Raw genomic sequence first — 25,471 nt, forward strand, 5'->3', positions numbered from 1 at the left:
ATGTTCGTTTTGTCTTTCTGAATATTTTTGATTTTTTGTTTTCTTGTCAGACAAAAATTGGTTATGCTATGGCTGTTCAAAATTTGCCTACACTCGTGATTAGTTATCTACTCGTTCAAGCCATTTTGACTACAGCTTTTTCAAAAATAAGCACTTTGAACCGATGAAACTTACAGATCATATAAATAATACATAAGCAAAGCAACTTGGCAAGTGGTAATGATAAAATTTATTTGTGATGCTAATTAGGGGGTGATTTTCGCGATTTTTTTTACCAAAAAATAAAAGGGACCAACAATATTTTGAGGGTAACTCACTTACTTTTAATGTTAGAAGTTTTTTTAACAAACAAAAATAAACCTTTTTTAAACACTTTAAAAAAGTTGAAATAAATTTTCCCCGAAAAGTGCTCCGTTTTTGGGTTATTTCACATTGAAATATTCGAGTTGGAATTTGATGAAGAAGAACCTACTTTTCATTAACTACAACTCTGCTTCTGCTGGGTCTACAAACCTCATGAAACATTTTTTTCTTATTTTTTATAAGCTATATTTTTGCTAAGAATATTTTTTTCGATAAAATACTTACTTTTTGAGTTATCCCCGAAAAACCGTTCAAAAACATGTTTTTTTGTTAAAAATGAACATATTTATGTTCAGTATACTATAGAACAAAAGTTGTTTAGAATTAGTCATTTTATCCAATTCCGGTCTTATTTTGAATGTATATTTTTCACCTTCGAGAGGGGATATTCCCCTCCATTTTTGTAAAATGGAGGAGATGTAGAATTGTAAACTTTTTCTTATATAATAACAGATAATTTCAACTGCATATTCCCAAATTTGCATCCTTCCTTTATTTTTTTTTTGGTCAGATTGTTCTTTGATCAGGCTAATAATGTAGAGCTTCAATGCTTAACTGATTGCCACAAAGCAATCGATATAGTAAGCACGACAAGCTGATGGAGATATTAACAAATATTGGAATAAACACCTGTGATTTAGGAATTATGAGCAATATGTACGTCGTCGATCGTAAATCAAACATCGTCTATTCGTACAGAGACAGTAGAATCCGATGATATCAAAATCAAACGTGGGGTCCGACAGCGATGTATACTAGCACCACTACTGTTCTACATTTACTCTGAGGAAATTTTTCGAGAAGTAGTAGAGGATGTTGAAGCCAGAATTCGAATTAACGGAAAAAGTATCGATAACATCATATACGCGGACAATGCGGTGGTAGTCGCTGACAGTTATGAAGCCCCCAGAAGTGAATGAATAGGATTATAGAAGTAAGTCAGAGATATGGAATTTCTAAGAAGGAATAGCAATGTGGATGAATGATTGTGAGCGGTAAACGAATAGAAAGAGTAAAAAACATACACCTACCTTGGTATTATACAAAGAAAAGTATAAGGAGAACGTGACCAAGAAGGCGAAGGCTTCCTGGCTAAATCCTGGAAAAATCTACGTACGTGATTTTACAAAACAACCACAAATCTGTTCAGAGTAGCAGTGTGCAAAGTACAGATTGCTATGATGGTCGCCAACATTCTAAATGGATGGGCATTACAAGAAGAAGAATATCAAGACCCTATCTACGTAGTGACATCCATCAAATATCGAAAGTTACGATACTTTGGACACATTATGCGAAATGATCCAGATATGCCCTCCTACAAGCCATCCTGCAAGAACAAATATTTGGAAACCAAGGTCCAGGACGAAAAACATCCTAGTTGAAGAACCTCAGAACTTGGTTTAACACAACATTTGTGCATCTTTTCCGTGCCGCTGCAGATAAGATAAAGATTGCCATGATGAGCGCAAGCAGTCATTACGATAGTCATATCAAGGAGTAGATACGTATCTGGTCATATATTTAGAACAAATATTTGTCAACTTATGGTGGTACTCGTACCTCAGGAACGTCCCATGTTGGTTGGGGGTAGTTACCCCCTATGATAGGCGTTGATGAAGTAAACACTACTTGCTGTATACGTATTTATTTACCAACTCTAAGTATAACAGTAAAGAGTTGGTGTGCTTACGGTATAACCATCTGATGATGTATTTGCTTTACGAATGATAATTGAAAACAGATCGAATTAGAATGAATCACGCTGCTTTTGCTGGATTTATAAGTAAAGTGTAAGGTGTTGTTGTTTTGAATGCTGATACAGCGTGGCCGTGAATTACAATAATATTGACTAGCTGACAAAGCGTTGTTGCCGATTAGTGTACTTCTGTTGAGAAATCTGTGTCACCTACTTAATTGAAAACAAACGTGGTGTTTGTTTTTCTAGGACATTTAAAAATTAAATGACTATGTGTTGCTCTTATTTTTGGGTGCTGATAATCCTGATACAAACTTGTAAACAATACTTACTTAACAGATATAGAAGTATTTCCATCCTGTCCCAACGCCAACAGTTTTCCCAAAACAGCAAAACCTCCCACGCTCTGGAACATCATCAAATCGTTTTTCCCTCCTTTATTGAGCAACCTCGTCAGCTCGTTGAGTATCCTATCCAGCTGACTCGTTGTAGCCGGAGACAATCCTTGCGTGGCTTGATTGGTAATGGACCCAATCGTGTTTATGCTGCGGTTCAAGCTACGTTTATTCGTGCCGTCCGTTACGTTTGGTTTGTACTTAGTCTCGAACTCTGCTCCTTTCAAGGCCATTCGTTGCCTGATCTTCTTGCATCTCTTCCGATACGTTTTACCGCGTTCTTTGGCAGCCGTTATCTTGGGGTCTTCCTTTTCGGCGGGAGCTTCGATGATTTGCTTCACGTTGTACTGTTCGACATCGCCGGGTTGAAGATTGGCTTGTTTCACGGCTTCTTGGTGCATTCTGCCCCTTAGATGGCTCATTAAGTAGACTTCAGATTTGATCTAGGAAGAATAATAAAATAATTGAGTAAAATATAGTACTTTAGAAAACATGAAAAAGGTATTCCTCCTTGTTTTTATCTTTTTATAATGCATGTAGAGATATTTTTAATCAAAGATGTAGATCAGCAATGGTACTCCATTAAAAAGAACTATTACAGAAGCAGCAAAGAAATATATTGGAATAAAGAAGAAAACAAAAGGAAAAAACAGTTCGACGAAAAATGCGAAAGAGTCCAAAAAGAAACAAACAAAACAAGAATGTATTATCGTCGAACCCATCAGACGAAAAACGTATGCAATTCAACAGATAGAGAGAGCCGCAGATAGAAGAACATTAAGGCAAAAAAGAGACAATATCAACAACAACAAATCGTCGACTAATCTGTAAACTGCGTAACTCCATTTATCTAAATTTTACAGGAGGCACAAAAAACTATTTCTCTAAATATGACTAATGCGAATACTACGTATCTACCATTTTAAAAGATAGGATGCTAAAACGGAATATTTTATAGATACATATATATCACTAACATTTGTATATTGTTTAAGGGGATGGGTACGTATAATCCTGAGAAAAATAATAAGTATTTTTGAAAAATTTAAACGCAGAATGAAAGATTACGTTATTAGCGAGGGCCGAAAGTCCCTGAAAACTTCTATAATGGTTATTTTAATAAATTACAGGGGTGAAAAACTAAGAGAGAATGTAGTGTGATTTTTAATTTCACATATCTCATTCAAAAGAAACTTTTTATTTATTCTAAGGGACTTTCGGCCCTCAATAATAATTTAGTCTTTCATTCTGCGTTTAAATTTTTTAAAAATATTTATTAGTTTATTCAGGGTTCGAAAAAAATTGGACACCATGTCCGTGGTGATATTTTCCAAATCGAATATTCGCTATCTTTGTCATACAACGCACTGAGTCAAATAGAATATGATGACATATTGATAGTGTATTTGATAAATAATTGATTTAAAACGTAAACTTAATAAAAAGTTATTTATTGTTTATCATTTATGGAAGATCCAAGCAGAGAATACATCAGGATATATTCTGTGATCCAAGTATTTTTTTGTTAAAGATGTTCAAAATTGTAAGCGTTCCATAGTAACAATATATTATTAAAAAATCACTTTAACACTTTTCCTCTTTTCTCGATTGAGTATTAGTTTTTGTTGTACAGTAGTGGAACGTCGATAAGTCGGATTAATCGGGACCGCGGCTTATCCGGGTTATCGAAAATCCGGGTAAGCCGGAGAATATGGTAAAAATTAATAAAACAAGGTATGCTTGCAGATAACCTCGATTATAATAATTGCAAACACATGAAATGTACATAGGCACAATATATCTAAATTACGTACAGTTGTATATAGTATTGTTAATTTCTTGGTAAAAAACTCGTCAAAGTGAAAAAATGTTTGTTTTGTCTGATGAAAATCGGTCCGGGTTAGCCGGACTTTCGGGTTATCGGAGGCCGACTTCTCGGGGTGCCACTGTACATATAAATTATTACAATTACTGAATACATAGTTAGTGAAAAAATTATCACATTTATTAACTGAATTAATAATTTGCAATTATACAAATAACAGTTATCCAAGAACATTCAAAAGCCATCTCTTTAAAGTTAATGATGGCAATGTCAAGTAGAATGACATTCTAGTACTGTTTACATATCCATACCAGTGTGAATTTTACTACATGTAATTTGCCGTGTAACGACAGAAAAAGTAGGGATAGCCGTAAAATATTTGCGAATTATGTACCGATGGCCTTAATGAGTATTTAATATTACTTACCACCAACTTTTTCTTGAAAATATTACTATCTAAACAGTGAATGGTCAGTCGTGTGGTATGAAAAACTAGGGAGTTACGTATTTTTCATACTAAATTTGGCGGCAAGGGAGATACAGTGTATACGAAGATGTCGCTATTTCCTCATCTGGTAAAAATATGCACGTGCATCCTTTTTTAAACGATAAGTAGGGACTTTTTCAAACAGATGGCAGTAATAACTCATTTTCAGAGAATTGTGGAGTTACTTACGCAGTTTACAGATTAGGATGACGAAATTAAAAAAATAGAAACAGAACATACACAGTATCACAGTAAAACATTCTACACAGGGGTAAGACAATATAAGAGAGCTAACTCAAGGCTGAAAATAAAATAATAGAAAAATAGGCTGAAAATTTTAAAGAACTTCTGAATGTCCAAATTTCACTGATAAAAACAATGGGAACGGGAACAATGTCGAAATAGAAATGCCCTCAACAAGGCTAGAAGTTATTAAAAATGCCACAAAAACAAAAAAGGAATGTGTTTCGTGCGCTTAGAGCAACTTATAGTCTACTTAATTGGCCTACCGAACGCACAATTCGCTATATCATCAGTAAGTTTGAAACCCAGTTTTTATTATTGGATAACCCGAACCCACATTCAGCACGTTGTGAAGAAAATATAGCGGCGATAGCGGATGGTGTACGCCGTACGCCAAAACAATGAAGAATCGATTCGTCGCCGTCCCAACAGCTTGGCTTGTCGTATGTAACAACTTGGCGTATTTTACGTAAGGATCTTGGTTTAAAAGCATACAAAATTCAATTATTGCAAGATTTGAAGCCGATCGGACTTTCGAGTCGTCACCGTTTCAGTCGATGTGCTCTTGATACGTTTGCAGAAGATCCACTGTTTTCGAAAAAAAAAACAATTATTGTTTTCCGCTGAGGCCCAAATTTGGCTTAATCCAGAAAAAACAACTATTTACTGTGGTTTATGGACCCGTGGAATCATCGGTCTATATTTCTTTAAAACAGAGACTGGTCATAATGGTACTGTGATTGAAGACCGTTATCGATAACGGACTATTTGGTGCCTGAGATTGAAGCCCTTTGCGATACAGCCCGTGAAAGCATGGCTTTACTGCGAGAACGATTCGGTGAGCAATTTATTTCACGCTTCGGACCAGTGAATTGGCCACCTATATCCTGTGACATCACACCTCTAGACCTTTTCCTTTGGGGCTATCTAAAGTCTAAAGTCTACACGAATAAAACCGCTACGATTGAGGTACTGGAGGCCAATGTTACTCGAGTCATTGGCCAAATACCAATCGAAATACTCGAACGCATCATCGAGAATGGGAACTTCAAAATGGACCATCTTAACCGCAGTCACGGTCAACATTTGAAAGAAATTTTCTTTAAGAAGTGTTTAATTTTCACATGCAAAAATATTCTTATATTTTTTACTGCATTAAATCTGCAATTACAACCCGTAACTTTAAATAATTACAAAGCCAACCCTGTTCACTAGTACCATTTCATCCCCTCCTAATTTTACCCTTACCCCTACAGACAGACAATTATTATACTTGGATTCGCGACAGAAGAAATTTGTCTCTTTCTCATCAGCCGGTCGAACGGTCAACACGTACCACTCGCCACGAGGGTGCAACCTCTTTTCTCTACGACCATTCGAAGGGTCAACTTGGGCACCGCTCATCTCTGTACAGCCTTTCTTTTGGGCTGAAACGAACAATCAAAAGTAGCGCACGAACAGTTAATTAGGGAGTGACGCCATACACGATTTTCGCAGCATTAAAAACACGAGGCACGTGGAACGAGAACAGTCCACTCGTGTGTGACCGGCTCTAGTGTTCAACAAGGCTTCACAACTTGGTAAGACTCTTTATCTACATATCAATAATGTCTGTTTAAAACCTTTATACTCCCACTTGAACCAGTAAACTAGCAACCCTAACTACAATCCACAATCATACCCTCTGAAAGTATACTCATACTCTCACATATGTACCAGTTATCGTACAAGAAGTAATTGTAAAGAATGGTTCTTTTGTATGATAATAAAGATTTCGAAATAAAATTAATTTTTTTCATTATTTCTTTTTGAAAAAAGTACCTCTAAATGAATCACCCTTTACATAATCTATACTTACAAGTACACTGCAAACGGAACACATCTTTTGTGTAGGATACGGAACCATGTTAGGAGCTTGATTATCTTCAGTCTGGCATCGATGAATCGACAATTCCAGCGCTTTTTGTCTGATCTGTTCCATATTTTCATCGTGGCGCCTTTTAGTATCTTCGTGTTTCTGTTCGATCCGTTTCTGTAGCTCCTGCGTGGACGCCAGTTGCTTTTCATGAAGAGCAGATAACCGTTCCTAAAATCTTGAAAATAAAGCAACCAAAAATAATTGTCCTGCTAAGAAACTTACCTCTCTATCCCTAGCCTTCTCTCTCGCCAACTCTTGCCTCTCGCGTTCTCTCTGCTGTTGCTGCTGCCCGATTCTTTCGTCTCTTTGTCTCCGTTCGTCTTGTAGTCTATCTAACCTTTCAAGCCTTTCTCGTTCTAAGGCTTTTCTTCGCTCTTCTACGGCAGCCTCCTTAGCTGCCTTTTCCTCTTGTCTCTTGCGCCTGTCTTCTTTAATGCCTTGTACGCGGTGTCGTTGTTCCCGACAAGATTGTAAATAATCGTGTCTAAAGAAACATGGAGCAGTTAGCAGGATATATGTACATAAGTAGAATAATAGAAATTAAAATATCTAGGTATTAAAAAATATGCAAAAACGTTTGAATTAAATAAAAATAAGAGATGATTAGAAATCAATGGCAGACATTGTTTTTATGAATTTTGCTATTAAAAAAAGGTTAGATAGGGCAGTTCCTTACATCATACCTTTTATTTTGAGCTTCAAGTTCGTTGATGAATGCGATCTCCTTCAGCTTCTCCTCTTCATCATGAGCTTTCTTTATTATATCTTTTATATGCCGATTCCTGTTCTGAGCCGCTTTCTGTAATCTCATCTCCATTCTCTTCCTCTTCTCTTCTATTAGTTGTAGTTTAGCAGCTTTAACATCTTCAACTCTAGCCAATAATGCCTGTAGTTTTTGCGCTTTTTCTTGTTGCAGATCCTGTCGCCTCTGCTGCGCTTTGGCCTGCTTGGCTTGGTATCTTCTGACTGTTTCCGCTAAACTGCGCCTGCGCGAAGGATTTGATAGTTTTTGATGGAGTTCGTGGGCTCTTCCTGGGTGCCGAGCCGTTAAGGCTTCCAATGCTGCTAAAGTATCAATTCTTTCAGTCCACGACATTTCTGAAAACAACAAACAATACTAATGAAGTGAAACAAATTATTCCAGCAATCATACCAGCTAGCATGGGCTCATATCTCGCTTCTAATGACATCTGATCGTCTGGAATTAGAGTAACGTCTTGACTAGGATCATCGTCATTATCTCCTTGTAGTTCATCCCCGTCAGTCTCAGTTCCATCAGTTTCCGTGTCTACTTCGATTTCAAGACCCTGCAGGTGTTCTATTTCTTTGGTCAGACGATCTTCTTCTTCAGATAGTTGTTTAGCTTTTTTCCGATGTTCTTCCTCGGTGGCCAGTTCATCTTGCATATCCTAAAAACAAGGTGTTACAGTTAAAGTCTGAAACGTTTATTTTGCAGTGAGTGTTACCTTCATCTTCATTTCATCATCAGTTTCGGAGTCGACGTCAGCTATCTTCTTATGCTCCCTTTCAGCGGTTCTCTTGATCTGCATATTGGTCTTGTTCTTCTCTTGAATGCTGTTATTTTGATTACTAGATGTTTGGGTAATTGTGACTTTACTGACAGTCGTGTTAGATCTCCTAAGAACATTCTTATTGTTGTTGGTGCTATTTTCAGAATTATTTTTGAGCGATTTTAGAGTGTTTAAGTTTTCTTTGACGCTTTTTTCTATGGATTTTTGAGGTTTCGTGGTGTCTGATTCTGGGAGAAGAGCTAGCGCAGGTAGACTTGCAGTAGCACTGACCTGTAACAACGTGATTTATAATGTGAAACTTAAAATAAAGAATGTTATAAAATCGCTGTAAGAGTATTATGCAACAAGCATTTAATGATGGTCATTATAATGCGAGTTTGGTATAGAATACGAGCTTCATAATGATGCTTCATAAAATGCAAGTTGTATACAGATGATTTTTTCTATGATCATTCACAACAAAAAATATATTCAAATTTATTAATTTTGTAACGCAAACAAAAATTAAGTAATTATACGGTTAAGGGGATAGGAGCAAACTTTCGGCTCCAATGCTATTTAAGTGGGATTTATTTTCTTCGAATCCTAAGAAAACTATAAGTATTTTTGAAACATTTGAACGCAGAATGAAAGATTACGTTATTACCGAGGGCCGAAAGTCCCTGAAAACTTCTATAATGTTTAATTTATTAAGTTACAGGGGTGAAAAACTAAGAGGAAATTTAGTATAATTTTTAATTTGAAATATGTCATTCAAAAGAAACTATTTATTTATTTTAAGAGACTTTCGGCCTCGGTAATAACTTTCGTTCATTCTGCGTTGAAATTTTTCAAAAATATTTATTAGTCTTTTCAGGATTCGAAAAAAATGAACACAATATCAGTTGTGATATTTACCAAATCGAACATTCCCTGTCTTTGTCATACAACGCACTCAGTCGAACATAATGTGCTGAGAAGACAGTGACAATTTTAAATATTTGATACGGCTCAGGTATATTTTGAGTTGATTATTAAATAATATTGATAGTGTATTTAATAAATAATTGATTTAAGACGTGAAATTAATAAAAAGTTATTTATTGTTTATTATTTATGGAAGATCCAAGCACAGAATACACCAGGGTATATTCTGGAATCCAAGTATTTTGTTGTTAAAGATGTTAAAAATTTAATTAAGCGTTCCATAGTAATAATATATTATTAAAAAAATCACTTTATAACTGTTCCTCTTTTCTCGATTCAGTATTAAGTTTTTATTGTATAGTAAGCATATAAATTATTATAATTACTGAATACATAGTTACTGACAAAAATAATCATATTAATTAACTCAATTAACCCTTAAACGCCCAAGGGTGGGTAAAAAATGTCCACCTAATGCCTATTCCCTTGTAACATATTTATTACGTGTTTAAAAATTAAAAAAAAAAATTATTTATTGTTAAAAAGACAGCCCTTTATCGAATGTTAATTTGGTTCTACCGATATTTTTGAAATTAAAAGTAGCATCTTGAGTTAAATATGGGTGGACATAAAAAGTACACCCTTGGTAAAACTTGTTCCTAAAGGTTTCTATATAATTTCTCGTCGGTAGCAAGATAATCAATATACTTATCGACGTATAATTACATAATATACATAATTATCCGCCATTGAGGAGGCTGAAAGGAAGAATGTGGAGAAAATCTACAAATCTGAATTACTGGCTTTTACTGGTATGTTAATTTTGATGTACATTGTAATTTTGTTGTAAGGTTTGTAAATTGTTTATATTAATATTTTAGAAGATGCTGTGTTTATTAAGCATGAGATTCTTAAGTTTAATCCATTTCCAACAACTCTCAAGAAATATATTAGCTATTTTCGAGGTGGACATTTTTTACCCACCCTTGGGCCTACATGGAACCTAAAAAAGGTTGGGAGTTTAAGGGTTAATAATTTAAGCGATTATACAAGTATCAGTTATTCAAGAACATTCAAAAGCCATCTCTTTAGTTAATGATAACAATGTCATTGTCAAGTAATGTTTACGTATCCATAGCAGTGAGAATTTTACTACACGTATTTTGCCGTGTAAAGTAGGGATAACAGTAAAATATTTGCGCCTACACTGTTAAATTAATTATTTTGTTGATACATTTATATTTTTAATATTACAATTATTAAAATGAATTTGACGATAAATTTTTAATATCTAAATCGTCTTCCGATACTTTCTTAAATAGATTTAATTTTTAAATTAGCCAGTTTGTTGGCATATTGTGAAGCGTATGTATTTGTCTTGACATGGGTACTGCGATGTGCCACCTTCATCGCGAATGTCATCTTGCGATTCTATTGGTTTAAAATCTGTATCATAATGACAATCTGTATCATAATGAAGCTCATTATGGTAGTGAAATCATAATTGATATATTAAAGTATGAGAGTAGAAAAACGTTAGTATTCTTACTTGATGGAATCTAGTTGCCCATGACATAGCCGTGTAGGAATTCCTCGATTTGCCACCATTCTTAAATCTTGATCTTCCCTTAACCGTTAACCACCCATCTGTGGAAATTTTCTTAACATTTTCATTATTCAAAGTCTCTGAAGAACTAGCAATGCTGTTGCTGCTATTCGTATTAGCTGAGCTTCTTTCTTGGTTCACCAGAGTCTCTGCTGAGCTGGCGTATTCATCCAAAGATAGGGATTTGGTTAATTGATCCTTACTCAGAGTTGTTTTGCTCTTCTGTAACAACATGGCCGGATTCGGTTGGAAAGGTTTTTGTTGCTGAGTTCTAGGCGGAGGTTTGGTAGCACTTTTGCTTATAAAATGAGGATTTTTCATATCTCCGACGGTTTTGCTGCGGGATAAAACGGTGGGTTCTGGTTTTGTGGGTCTTTGGTTTGTTAGAGGACGGGCTGAGTATGGTTTTGTTGGTTGTTTTGGAAGAATAGAAGACCTAAAACAATCATTGTTTAGATATATGATATCAATTTTAAATCAGTTTGAATCTATGCAAGGAATCACCAACATATGCAATTTCCAATGTTGCTCATTATAATGAAAATTGCATAATAAAATTACAGAGAACAGATTAAGAAGACCTGAATAGCTCAACGTCAAAATAATCACCCAATGGGAAGAATTTCTGAGCGAGACGGAAGATTATAGAGAAATGCAATCATATTATATTGGCAGTAAAAAATATTAACGACTGCACTGGGCATATAGACAATAAATTGTCACGATAAAATGCTACAATAACATGCAATCATAAAGCGCTATAATAAAATGCAATGATAAAGTGCAATAATAAAGAGCAATGATAAAGTGCAATTGTAAAGTGCTAGAATAAAGTTCAATGATGAAGTGCTTAAATAAAGTGCAATAATGGCTCGTATGAATAAAAATGAGAATGTAGTTTATACTCCAAATGTTGGAGTATATACTCCATCTACTCTTATGTACTGTGAGTAGAAACTCATCACATCAAAACATTTTTATTCATATGAAGTAGAGTATAAACTTATAGTTTATGCTCATACCCATGAGAATATACTCGTGAGTTTATACTCCGTTTTTGATATAGCACTAATAAGTGCTATAATAAATAGTAATGATAAAGGGCTATAATAAAGTGTAATAATAATGTGCCATAGTAAAACCCAACGATAAAGGGCAATGATCAAGTGCTATAATAAAATGCAATGATGAAGTGCAATGGCAAAGTGCAATGATAAAGTGCTATCATACAGTTCAATGATGAAGTGATTAATAAAGTGCAATAATAAAGTGCAATAATAAAGTGCTATAATAAAATGCAATGATGAGGTGCAATGGTAAAGAGCAATGATAAAGTGCTATCATACAGTTCAATGATGAAGCGATTAATAAAGTGCAATAAAAAAGTTCTCTAATAAAATGCAATCATAAAGTGCAATAATGAAGAGCAACGATAAAGTGCAATTGTAAAGTGCTAGAATAAAGTTCAATGATGAAGTGCTAGAAAAAAGTTCAATGATGAAGTGCTTTAATAAAGTGCAATAATACATTGTATGAATAAAAATGAGAATGTAGTTTATACTCCAAATGTTGGAGTATATACTCCATCTACTCTTATGTACTGTGAGTAGAAACTCATCATATCGGAACATTTTTAATCATATGAAGTAGAGTATAAACTTAAAGTTTATGCTCATACCCATGAAAACATACTCGTGAGCTTATACTCCGTTTTTAATATAGCACTAATAAGTGCTATAATAAATGGTAATGATAAAGAGCTATAGTAAAACCCAGTGCTATAATAAAGGGCAACGACCAACTGCTATAATAAAATGCAATGATGAAGTTCACACGATAAAGTTCACTAATAAAGTGCTATAATAAAGTGCAATGGTAAAGTGCTATCGTACAGTTCAATGATGAAGTGATTAATAAAGTGCTATAATAAAATGCAATGATGAAGTGCAATGGTAAAGTGTAATGATAAAGTGCTATCATACAGTTCAATGATGAAGTGATTAATAAAGTGCTATGATAAATGGTAATGATAAAGGACTATAATAAAGTATAATAATAAAGTGTTATATTAAAACGCAATGATAAAGTGCTATAGTAAAGGGCAATGCAAGGTACCTGTGATGATGACATTTATGACGTAAAGATCTTCCTTTTTAGTTTGTTTTTAACATAAAACTGTGTAATGTTGATGTCTAAATAATTTTTAATTTGTTTTTTTTTGTTTGTGTTGCTGTGTTTTAATATATATGTTGATAAAAGTGAATTTTATAAATTATAAATTTCATTATTTCAATAATTTCATATTACTGATTTAGTAAATAGATGAAAAATTGATCAATGAACAAAAAATGCTTACCTAGACACATTTGCCACATGAGGCTTAACTTCAACTTTAGCCCTTGGTGGTACAATCTTTGCTGAGGCACTTTTAGTCAATGCCGTAGAGTACGCAGCCCTTACGGTAGTTACAGGCTTTACAGGTTTTACCTCAACTTTAGCAGGCTTTACACACTTCTTATCTACTTCTCTGGCATCTCTATCCTTCTTGTCAGGTTCTTTAGTATCTTTTTTCTCTGGTTCTTTATCTTTTTTCTCCAATTGGTCGTCAGTTTGGCAGTCTATACTGACTTTAATCACATTAGGTCTCTTTATAGGTAACTTGGGAAAGTCGTCGTCTGTACATGTACTTTTTTCGGCACTCTGCACACCAACCTATAAAACAAAATCTTGTAAAACTGCGGTAGTGGTTAAGTACTCCTCTATAATACCGATAGAGGGTAGATCTGCTTCAGGGATTAAGCATGTCTGCCTACGCAACCTCCTAATTTTTCCTTCACTACCCACTTTGAAGAAACCAGACCCAAACCCCAGTATGAACCTACCCAAACATCAAATCTCTCGAAAATGACCCAACCCACCCTACAAGAGTTTTGAAACAACAGGATCTGGTTCCCAGGTGGCTCAATACCACATATCTAAGGAAGTCAGCCTCATGGAATCTGGGGGAGGAAAAAACTCATTAAAACATCGGAAGAAAAATATTTAAATTGCTAGTTTCAATGTCAAATCCCTCAAATCACCTGTAATAATGGATAAATTGGAAAAAAACTAACTTTGGATGTCCTTGGTCTAAGTGAAACGAGACTACCAAGAGAACAACGTACAATACTCCAGTCTGGACATATATGTTCTACCAGTTACATACAGAGTACAATACACATGTCGGCGGTGTAGAACTATTGGTCCATAAAAAAAATCAAACATCTGGTTACAAAAACTGCTTCAATCTCGAAGATGGTCTTATACAACGTTCTTAAACTATCAGAAAGGTGCAGCATCCAAATAATTACGTATACGCTCCCACTAGCCAATCAACAGATGACGAAATATAGAAATTGTATGAAGATATTTCTAAGGCAATGGCAAAGAGTTCATTTCAAAATAACCATAGAAGATTTTAACGTCAAAGTAGGGAAGCATAACACCGTCAACATAACAAATACAGAAATACATCTTCTACGAATTATGAACGAAAGAGGAAAACGGTTACTGACATACACACAGAAGCAAAACGTATTTTGTATGAACACATTTTTTAGTAAACCAGATAATAGAAGGTGGACAGAAGAACATATAGTGTCGGAGAATTAATTGATCTTGTAGAGAACCGTAGAGAATCCTATTGTAAAAGTACGAAATTCGTATACTATTTTGGGAATTTCTAAAATGAAAAGTACTGTATCAGTTGTTTTGAAAATTTGCATAAGCATTTATTAAAAAAAGAAGTAGGTACATGTAAAACAATTTTCGTAAAAAATCTTGAAAATTAAACGATTTATGCGCCATCTACTGGCACAGTGAAAATAAAAACAAAGCTCCACAGCTGCTGTGATTGGGACTAATAGAGATCCTGAAACATAAAATTTCAAAGTTATTATTGAAATATAAGTTATTTTATATACCACCAACTAGGGGATTTTTGATCGGATAAAAAATGTCAATTTGGCGGTTTTTGAAACTGAAAATGATTTAGCTAATTTAAAAAAAATTTCAACACTTCGTCATTTTTCCAAATTTTAATATTTTTCAAAAATCCTAGTTGATGGTATAGGAAATAACTTATATTTCAATAATCATTTTGAAATTTTATGTTTCAGGACCTCTATTAGTCCCAATCAGTGCAGCAGTGGGGCCAACCCAAGTAGCACAATAAAAACATTTTAGTTTTATTTAAGGTTTATAAAGGTTTTATTGTGGAAAATAAGAAGATAATGGTTTTAAAGTTACCTTGTAGAGATACTGCCAGAACTTTAAAACTGTTAAAGCATTTGTCACTAGTTTTAATGTATCTAATAAGAGTATCAATTAAGACTAATTAATCTTAATAGATAATTTGTCTTATTGTAGTTTTAAAATGGTTTATTCTCAGTTCAGTTTAAAACTAATCAGTTTTATGAAGAACTTCCGGACTATTTGGTTTTATTAGATTCTAGTTTGTGACCTTTTAGTTTTATTGTAGGGTAGAGGCCCCGGTTATGGCCACATTAAGCAATTTTGTTCATTGTAATGAATAAAACACTAAACAAATTTTAAAATTAAACGATGGAAAAATTCCTATACTTAGTGGGAAATCTTACCAATGAGCCTTCAAAGTTTCAGCCTCCTAAAAATAAACCATTCTAAGAAAAAAAATATTAAAAACAAAATGGCAACTTTTGCCACTTATGGCCACAAAAGCCCCACTTATAGCCATCACTTTTCCCTATTTATGGCCACTAAGAAGTTAATCATTATCTAAAAAAAAAACAATGTAACCGTTTATTGTATCATTTTTTTATTTATTAATTGTAAGTTTAATACAAAATAAAGTCATTATTTTTTTAATAGGTATAACACATGATTTTTTCTCGTGTATATCTACCTTATTTAGATTAAGTTTAAAATTTAAATTACTTTCATCTATACTCCGCAAGCCTTGAATTTCGTATTCATTCTCGGGAAAGATATTAATGATTTTGCTAACATATTTGAAAGTAACAGTCCCTCTCTTGCTGATTGATTCAAATGACGCCAAAATATAATCACCGGGACTAAACTCAACAGTATTGTCATTTTCAGTGTCACTATCATCTTTATCGTTAACACCTTCATTTTCATCATCAATGTCGTCTATACTACTTCCGCTTTCCATCCATTCCACTTCTTCTTCTGAGCTAGACTCCACAATATTTTTCTTTTTTTTTACTTTTAGTCTTTTTGTTTTGTTCGTCCTTTTTTAGTTCTCGTTCTCTTTTCCGTTGTTCTTTTAATTTTAGCTGTTCTAGTTTGGCTTGTTCTTTTAATTCATGATAAAGCACCCATCTGTCAGATGTTATGACACTTGGAGTGTAGACTTTTTTTCTTTTTCCAGATGTAGATGTTTGATTTGGCCATGGAACAATGTCATTAAATATGGATGCTACATTTTTCTTGGATATCTCAATGATATTTGATGTTGAGAGATGGACATCAATCTCACGATGAGGTGAATTGTTGGAGCCTATTGAATCTTCCACTACATTTGATGATGAATTTTCACCAAATTCTTCAGGTGTGAAAGTGTTTGCTTCAGGTGTTAAGGGTGTTGAAGTGTTGAGGGTTGATTCGCGATTGATGACTTCAGGTGACGAACTTTAAAATATTATTGGAGTGTTTGCGGTGACATCAAAAACATTATCTTTGGATTCCTCAATCTTATTAGCTAATCGTAACCAGAAGTCATACAACATTGTTGCTTCAACGTTACCATCCCAATCATAATTTTTAGTTTTTGCATCTTTGAATTGTGCTAGAATCGATGGTTCTATGTGAGCTTCAATGAATCGAAGGTGACGTCTTACTTCTTCAGTATCAGTATTAGTTGATGTTAGAGTTTGTCTCTGAATAATTTTTGAATAAACTACATTATTTGCATCGAATGAATTTAAACCAGATATTTTAAATCCCGAAATTATATTTTGTGTCATGTTGGGTTCATTTATCAAATCTGACAAAACCTTTGGAACATCAACTTTGGTAATTTACTTTCCATGGTTATCAATACGCCATTTTCTAACAGTTTTTTGCCACATCTTCTTTAAGGGACCAAAAACTGCCACATCAAGAGGCTGTAAAATATGTGTGGAATTAGCATGAAGTGCGATGAGTATAAGCTGATTTTCTTTTCCTAAGATCGAGTCTGGTCCACAGTGACGTGGACCGTCAATTGGGCACTTCCCAGATAGTTTATTGCGAAGAGTTGTTCGGGGTACTTGAAATACTTTGCTCGCTTGGTAACAGCATCCAGGGCTTGCTTGACCTTCGAGGGTGAATATAAAAATCTTTTTTTTGAAATTGGAGCCATACTTCTGAAAAGAAGTAGAATAAAATTACCTATAGGTACTACTTTAACTTATGGCATACTACTCCGATAGTCCTTTGTCATTTACACATAATATGGCCATAACTAGTTTTATACAAATCCACTTATGGCCATGCCATGGCCATAAATAGGAAAACATAATATATCTTTCTCCGTTTATGGCCACGAAGATTATAAGCGTTGGAGGTTAATATTATTAGAATATTTTACTAAACATTGAAAATATAACATATAATCGCGCCATATGTCTACATATTGTTAAAAACAAATATCGGATGCATTAAATAAAATTAGATATGAAAAAGTATTTGCTTACCAAATTTCTTAACAAATCAACAGTTATGAAGTTTCACAGCAAAAGTCAAAAGTCACAAGTTTTTGTAGAACTATCAGCACCACCTAGTATGAAGTATTTAAAGTAAATATGTTTGTAGATTACTGTAATAGCATAAAGGAATCGCTGTTACCTAAGTAGACCTTAATAATAGAAATAAATATATCAGGTGGCCATAACTGGTATAGTGGCCATAACCGGAGTCTCTACCCTAGTTTTAAATGATCTCCAGACTATTATGTCAGTAAATCATATGTCTTAAAACTATTTTTTTAGTTTTTTTTAAGTTGCTTTCTTAAAAGCCATTATTAGGCTATATTAAAACCAAACGCTCTTAACTGAATCAATTTGGTTATCGTAAAGACTAAACTATGCTTCTTGTTAGAAACAATAAAACTAAACTCATCCCCTCTTCTTTCATGTCAAAAATGGTCGGCCATTTGTTTTAGAGCGAAACAGTGGTGTAGCGTGTTGTAAAAAGTGGAAGTACAGCTAGTATGGAAGAAATAAGTCGCAAGTACTTAAAATATAAACGAACTGGTCATTACGGCTTATTTTTCAAAGAATACGACACACACAGTACTACGACGCCTCGATTTTAAGGTTAGATTCACATTAAAACCGAGTGGCATTATTGACAGCAGCATTAAAATTAACGGTTTTAGTTCCAAGTCAACCTTGCTTTTATGTAGGATATATGCTCTTGGAAAGGTATAAAACAAAACCATTTGATCGTAACAATTCTCTGCAGATAGACTAAATAGTTTTATTTGATTTTCGGCCATATTGCTTTCTGGAGATGCTGAACGCCATCATAGATTACAATATAAGGCTTACATAAAAATTATAAATAAGCGACTTAAAGACATAAATTCGATTTATTTTAACATTAAAACATTAAAATTGTAGATAAAATTATTTTTCTTTCAAATTACCTAATATTTTTCGGATTTAAATTGTTTTATTATTATTATTTTTTATTGATAAAAATCAAAAATTTTAGGACGCGTGAGTTATTTAGACCTATTTTTGTTAACATTATCAATAAAGTTAGGTGCGCAAGTGTTTTTCTACCTTAACAGTCCGAAATAACAAAGTACTTCTTATTTTTTTATGGTTACAAATACGTATCTACCTATCATAACACATGTAAAAATTTGTTGGCCTATATGGAGTATATGGGTTTAAAGAATCGTTTAATATGGTAAAATGTCTTTAAAAGTCTCCATTTAAGAAACCTTTTAAGTTTGCTATAAAACTGCCTGCACTTAAAGTGTCATTTAACATGTTTTTAAAAGCAGCTTTAAAACCAGCTTTTTAAGGTTTAAGAAAACAAAGTTTTAAGAAGGTTTTTATTTTTGGTTTTATTGACCTGTTTCAGTGTGGGTCCTTTTATGCTGAAAGCGGTTTTATTGCAACCTTAAGGTTTACTTTAAAACCAATTGGTTCTAATTTTAGTTCTATTCTACAGTTTTAAAGCATCCTTAAAAGACTTAATAAATCCGTTCGGTGCCACTTGGGATGTTTTTATTTTCACGGTACCAGTAGATGGCGGATAAATCGTCTAATTTTTAATATTATTTTATAAAACTTGTTTTAAGTGTACTTCTTTTTTTAATAAATTCTGATGCAAATTTTCAAAACAATTGGTGCAGTACTTTTTATTTTAGAAATTCCCAACAAAAGTATATGAATTTCGTACTTTTACACTAGGATAGCCCCTTAAAAACTAAAAAGATATAAATTTATATTTCTTACCTTACGAAGCGTATCATAGGTTCTTTGATCTTCACTAGGCGAATCTAAATTTTTAATGATCAAACTCGGTTTTTCTAAAGGATCAGTAAGTTTGAGTTCTAGACTGCTCTTTTTAGCATCCGTTTCAACTAATTTATCTTCTATTTGATTGGCTTCCGGAAATTTTTCTTCTTCCCTACTGTTTTGTTTTTCTAAAATAGGTTTTTTGTTAACTATTTTACTACTCGGACGACCTACATCTGCTGGCTTAGCTTTCTGGGTGGGGATTTTGTCAGATTTTACGGCGATAGATTTTACACTTGGTTTTTGAGGAAGTTTCAGTTTAGATTCGACTTTTGGTGTTTCTGGTTTTTTCTTAATTGGTTCAGGCTTTTTCGAGATCTCTGAAACAGAAGTGTTGTTTGTTAAACACAAAATTTTACATATAAACAAATAAAGACGTAAAATTTTTCACACATGTATTATTGTTCAATAAATACGTAGCCTAATACAGAGATGGCGCAAATTCAGAAGAATCTTATCTTGAATTACTACGAAATAAAATTATTGCTGCACTTCAACATCTTCAAATCAACTTAAACGAAATTTGGTTTCAACAAGATGGCTGTCTTTCACATAATGCACAGGCTGTCAGAGACGGTTTAGATTTAATTTTTTCTAAACGTGTGATTGATACACAAGGTACAATAAAGTGACCTTAGCAGTCACCAGACCTAACTCCTCTAGATTTTTATTGTTGTGGGTTGCTTAAGACCAACCTCGAGAGCACCAACAACAAAAGGAGCAACCGAGAAAAAAGTTGGCCAAAACATATCAGTAAATGAACTTGATTCCATGAGAAAGGCGTTGTATATTTTTATTTGTTTTTTTTTTCACCAAGAAAAATGCCCAATGTGGTAGCTAATACTAGATGTATCAGAAAAAATTATGTAAAAACTAAGAAAATACTTACTGGTACTACCAATACTATCTCCATTTGATCCACTAGCTTTTTCCTCAACAGTAACAGTTGCAACTGTTTCAACAAAATCTATGTCTTCAGTACCTATATTCTTTGTTTCAACAAAGACACAACTTGGTTTTTCCTCTTCAGCACAATTTTCTCTTTGAATTGGAATATTTCCAGCACTGTTAAGATCTCCCTCAGGAATAGGATCTCTGTTTTCATTTTTAAAATCATCATAATTAGTGGCCACTTCAGTTATTGTTATTCCTTCAGTATTTGTTTCTTGAAGAGACTTAATGCTATCTTTAACTTTCTTATTTGTTTCAACGGCTTGAGAAGTTACCAAAGGCTGACCTTCAATGATTGGTTGATCGATAGTAGGCAGAGGACTAGTGGGACAAGATGTGGAAGTCTTTGTCTTATTCTGTAATATTTTAGGACTGATTTTTCCAGAAGAGACATTTGGACTATTTCTGCCAGAACCTGAAATAGAAATCAGACTACTTAGTGATATGAAAACAACAAAATATTTGAAATTATTGTTAAAGTTAGATAAGTGTCTATAAAAGAACTTTACCTATACTTGGTGTTGACTTTCCAGATCTACTGGTTTTGGTTAAATTGGTTTTGCAAACGTCCCAAGCTAATGAAGTTGGTCTTTGTAAGGCAGGTGTGTTTTCGTAGTCCCATTTTAGTCGAAACCAATCGGCTAGTGCAGTAAAATCTCTCAAGTAGTTTTCTAGTACTAACAGGACTTCTTGGCATTCTGTTAGGCTTTCATGGGTTTCCACAGTGTTGTATATTTCTGCAATCTATTAAGCAAAAAAAAAGTAAATAGAGGACATTTTTGATAATGTTTAAAATCTTTTAAAATCAAATTGTTTAAATTAAATGACAACGTACAATGTTTTTGTGTTTTTTTTTTCGCAACATTTAAAGTCTAAAGCTTTGGTTTCCTCGAAAGCAGTACCAGCAAATCGACCGTAATAATGCGATGAACGATGTGACATTGCGGTGGAAAGATCAGGGTTCTTTACTGTGGCAATGGAATGTATAAACGCAAAGAGCGTCGTCAGTACTGTTTTCACACACCACCACACTTCCCCACCGCAATAAACCGTTGACTATGTTTCTCGCCGCATTGGCCACCACATTCAATATGCCGGCACCGTCATATTACGTCGCAGTGGCTTCAAACGTTTCCTTGAAAACCACTGCTATCGTTGTGCGTGGTACAGTTTTCTATGACGTCAAATGGAACTCAAAGTAACAACCATGCCAAAGATCTTGGAATCAAGTGTAAATAATCAAATTATACAATTCTTTGATTTATTCAGCTACTGGTTTAACAGTAAATATAGTTTTAGACATGATTCAAGCATAGTATCTGCTGCTACTGACTTAATTACAGACATATTCAACAAATTAGAAACGAGGTTAAGTTGTGTATTTGTATTACTGAATTGCACAAAGCTTTTGATACAGTTGACAATTACATACTTACACTTCTCCAAGAAATTAACGTATCACCTTAAAAATTGGTCATTTTTAATGTCTCGAATTTCCTAAACCTGTTGTCCAATTTAAGTGATTTTTTTATTATGTTATAGCCTTATTCTTTAACAATATCGCTGTAATAATATTGTTACTAGACAGGTAAATTGTCATTGTATACCGGGTATACCAACCAAACTGTGATTTTTTTCTTACAGTTCGCGTCATCCTGTGGAATATTCTAGCATTTATAAAATACTAAAATTAAAACCAAACTATAGTGTCATGTTTTCTTAACATTCTGTTTTTTTATTCACAGGGTCACGCAAAACATGTCACACTTTCATGTTTCGAAAGAATAATTAACTGATAAAATATGAATTTTTAGTATATTAATTTTTAATTAAGTAAAATGGGAACTAAATGCCATTGCAGTAGTCATGTTTTTAAAATAGTTTAAAATTCCAAAAAAACTCGATGTATCCATATAATAGCAGTTAAATATTGCATTGTTAACTAGTTCTGAGCTATTCTGAAAATTTGAGGTGCCTAGGTAGCCTAGAAGTATGTTTAAAATGGATTACAAAATTTGCTGGCCATAGTGACATAGTAACAAAGACCAAGCCAAGTAAAGAAAAACGTTTTAAAATCGCTTAAATCGGACAACATTTTTAAGGTGGTGCGTTAATTTCTTGGAGAAGTGTATTTTAGTGCTTAAAAAATAATATGGAATGGGTTTAGTTTGAGTGGCAGAATACCAAAAGTGCTACGTAACAATGTGCTAAGTGCAGCTGAAAATACTGGATGTGGAGTTCCTTAACCTTCGGAGTACGAAGACTGGGTCAAGCGTGACCCGAAATTAAGTTATTTCTGAATATTTTATGAAATAATTTTTTTACAAATCCGATTGATCGTAAGTTCTCCTTATTTGTTTCAATCTATTTTTTCGTATATAATTCGTGAACATGCAAATTGCAGTTTTCCTCTACGTAACATCTATGATGCCGGGTCAGTCCTGACCCGGTCTTCGGATTTTGAAGAATATTTTCAATATGTTTGTAGGTACACGTAAATCGCAGCCGTCTCTGTTTACGGGTATACGTACAGTGGAACCCCGATAAGTCGGCCTCCGATAACCCGGAAGTCCGGCTAACCCGAACCGATTTTCATCAGACAAAACAAACATTTTTTCACTTTGACTAAGTTTTTTACCAAGAAAAACAATACTGTATACCACTGTACGTAATTTAGATGTATTGTGCATATTTTATGTATTTCATGTTTTTGCAATTATAATGGAGTTTATCTGTAAGTATACCGTGTTTTATTAATTTTTACCATATTCTCCGGCTAACTCTGATTTTCGATAACTCGGATCGGCCGCAGTCTCGACTAATCCGACTTATCGAGGTTCCACTGTATTCAAATATATGGCCGGAGCAAATTAACCTATGCCCGTTTTCTGTAAGGTATTAAAATCTGGCCGCCGGAGCGAACTAGTATATGCCCATGGGTAACCATCTTAAAAAATTTAAATACAATAATTTAGGATTTTGTTTGTTTTTTTGTCGAATTAAAGATATTGTTTAATAATACTGACTATTTAAAACACCTTATAAAAAAATGAGAATGGGTCACGCTTGACCCATCATCGTAATCTAAGTAAGTCAAATAATCTCCGTACTCCGAAGGTTAAGGGTCTGTATTGGGACTATATCTAAAGTGTTTTTATATTCTATTCACTGAAATAAAACATAAAAATTACACAGTCAAAAAGTACTTACAGATCTTTGTAAATTTCCAAAAAGCAGCGCCCAATACCTGGCTCTAAGTTCCGACCTTTTGTCTCTTCCAGTGGAAGCTGATCTAACTCGAGCACCTGTTCTGGATCTAATATTGTTTGGTTTAGGAGACGAAGTGTGGATAGAATCACCATTGTTTCTTGGAGAGCATGGAGGTTTTCTAGCAACCTTACCTAAATATATTCAATGATAATTTATATTATGGATGCAGGACTCTTATGTTGAAAAATGCACTTCTAATCTTTGAATATCGCACCCTCAGTGCAACACTGTTGTAAGTCAAAATAAGTAAGTTTCGAGAGAAAAACGATTTTATTTATTTTCATGCTATTATCGCTGTGCTAATGTCGGTGTGATAATTGTGATATTTAGCCGGTTGAGCATTTGAAAGTTACTAAAGTTTTACATGGTATAGATATGCATGTTTACAAGCGAATGCCATGATTACTTCATTTTCATAAAATTTTTGACTTACAACAGTTTTGCACTGAGATTGCGATATGATTATTTGTTAGACCACCCCATGCTAATATTCCACATGAAAGTAGAATTTGTAACAGATCATAGTGCATAATCTTAAGGTAACTTTGTTACAGAAAATTTGCAACTTTTGAATTTGCATATACATAAGTGATCTTAGTTTAATAATTAATTTTTGTAAGTAAACCAAATTCGCTCAAACAATATTCACTTTGACAGATTCAGAGTAGGAACAATACAACACAAAAATTCCTACAGTCAGTTCTCTAGACTCAGACACAACTGGCTAGTTATTTTAGTATTAGGTTTCATATTATCAAACAAAGGCACAACTGAAGAAGATATAAAAAATAAACTAGGACAAACAAGAGACTGCGTACGAAAATTGAACCCAGAACTACTGTGGGATAAGAACATCAGTATAAAAACAAAAAGAAGAATATACAGGGTGTCCAGAAACTCTACCGACAAACGAAGACAGGAGATTCCTCAGGTAATTTTAAGACAATTTAACCAAATCCACCTAGTCCGAAAATGCTTCCTAGAGCATCTTGAGGGAGCTAGAGCTCTTTGAAAATGGCGTCTTGTAATTAGTTTTTCTTAAATACCTCCAGAACGCTTATAGCTAGGAAAATCAAAAACTGGTATGCATATTTATCTTCCAGAGATAAATCGATTCCATCTATTGCGAATTTATAGTACCGGTCATAGGCGTCCGTTTTGGGTAGGGTAACAATTATTTTATCGCATAACTTTTTTGTCTTTAAATTTTAAGCATTTTTCACTTTGGATTATTAAATTGTGAGGTATGCTAGTACTAAAAAGTACTCTTGATTTAAGTCGGTAGAACACACCGTTTACTAGAAAAAATTGATTTAAAAATTTTTCGTCTATTGAATTTGAAAAAAAATTGAAAATTTTTTTACAAAAAAACGGTGTATTTTACAAACGTAAAGCAAGAGTAACTTTTACTACTAGAACACCTCATAATTTATTAATCTAGCGTCAAAAATGCTTAAAAATTAAAGACAAAAAAGTTATGTGATAAAATAACCGTTGACGTACCCAAAACCGACGCATCTGACTGATACTTGAAATTCGCAATTAATGAAATCGATTCACCTCTGGAATATATAAACGTACAAGTTTTCGTTTTTCTAAATAGTTTTTTTTAATTTTTTTTTGAAATTTAAAGAACGAAAAATTTTCAAATCGATTTTTCTAGAAAACTGTCTATCCTATCGACTTAAAACAAAAGTACCTTTTAATACAAGAATACATCA

At 33.7% G+C, this 25,471-nt stretch overlaps 1 protein-coding gene across 1 annotated transcript in view; it reads right to left on the reverse strand.

Moving 5' to 3' along the window:
- Window positions 1–25,471, reverse strand: part of LOC114339332 (S phase cyclin A-associated protein in the endoplasmic reticulum) — a 345,776-nt gene that overhangs the window by 319,029 nt on the left and 1,276 nt on the right. The window contains exons 2-13 of the mRNA XM_050648835.1: window positions 23,691–23,881; window positions 20,990–21,224; window positions 20,419–20,895; window positions 19,467–19,849; window positions 13,331–13,686; window positions 10,918–11,410; window positions 8,397–8,732; window positions 8,084–8,339; window positions 7,614–8,028; window positions 7,153–7,414; window positions 6,871–7,098; window positions 2,395–2,900 (exon numbers count right to left, since the gene is read on the reverse strand). Coding sequence (XP_050504792.1) covers window positions 2,395–2,900; window positions 6,871–7,098; window positions 7,153–7,414; window positions 7,614–8,028; window positions 8,084–8,339; window positions 8,397–8,732; window positions 10,918–11,410; window positions 13,331–13,686; window positions 19,467–19,849; window positions 20,419–20,895; window positions 20,990–21,224; window positions 23,691–23,881 — 4,138 coding nt within the window. The remainder of the gene's footprint in view (window positions 1–2,394; window positions 2,901–6,870; window positions 7,099–7,152; window positions 7,415–7,613; window positions 8,029–8,083; window positions 8,340–8,396; window positions 8,733–10,917; window positions 11,411–13,330; window positions 13,687–19,466; window positions 19,850–20,418; window positions 20,896–20,989; window positions 21,225–23,690; window positions 23,882–25,471) is intronic.

This window comes from Diabrotica virgifera, chromosome 4 (genome assembly GCF_917563875.1).
Source record: "Diabrotica virgifera virgifera chromosome 4, PGI_DIABVI_V3a".
Taxonomy (NCBI): Eukaryota; Metazoa; Arthropoda; class Insecta; order Coleoptera; family Chrysomelidae; genus Diabrotica; species Diabrotica virgifera.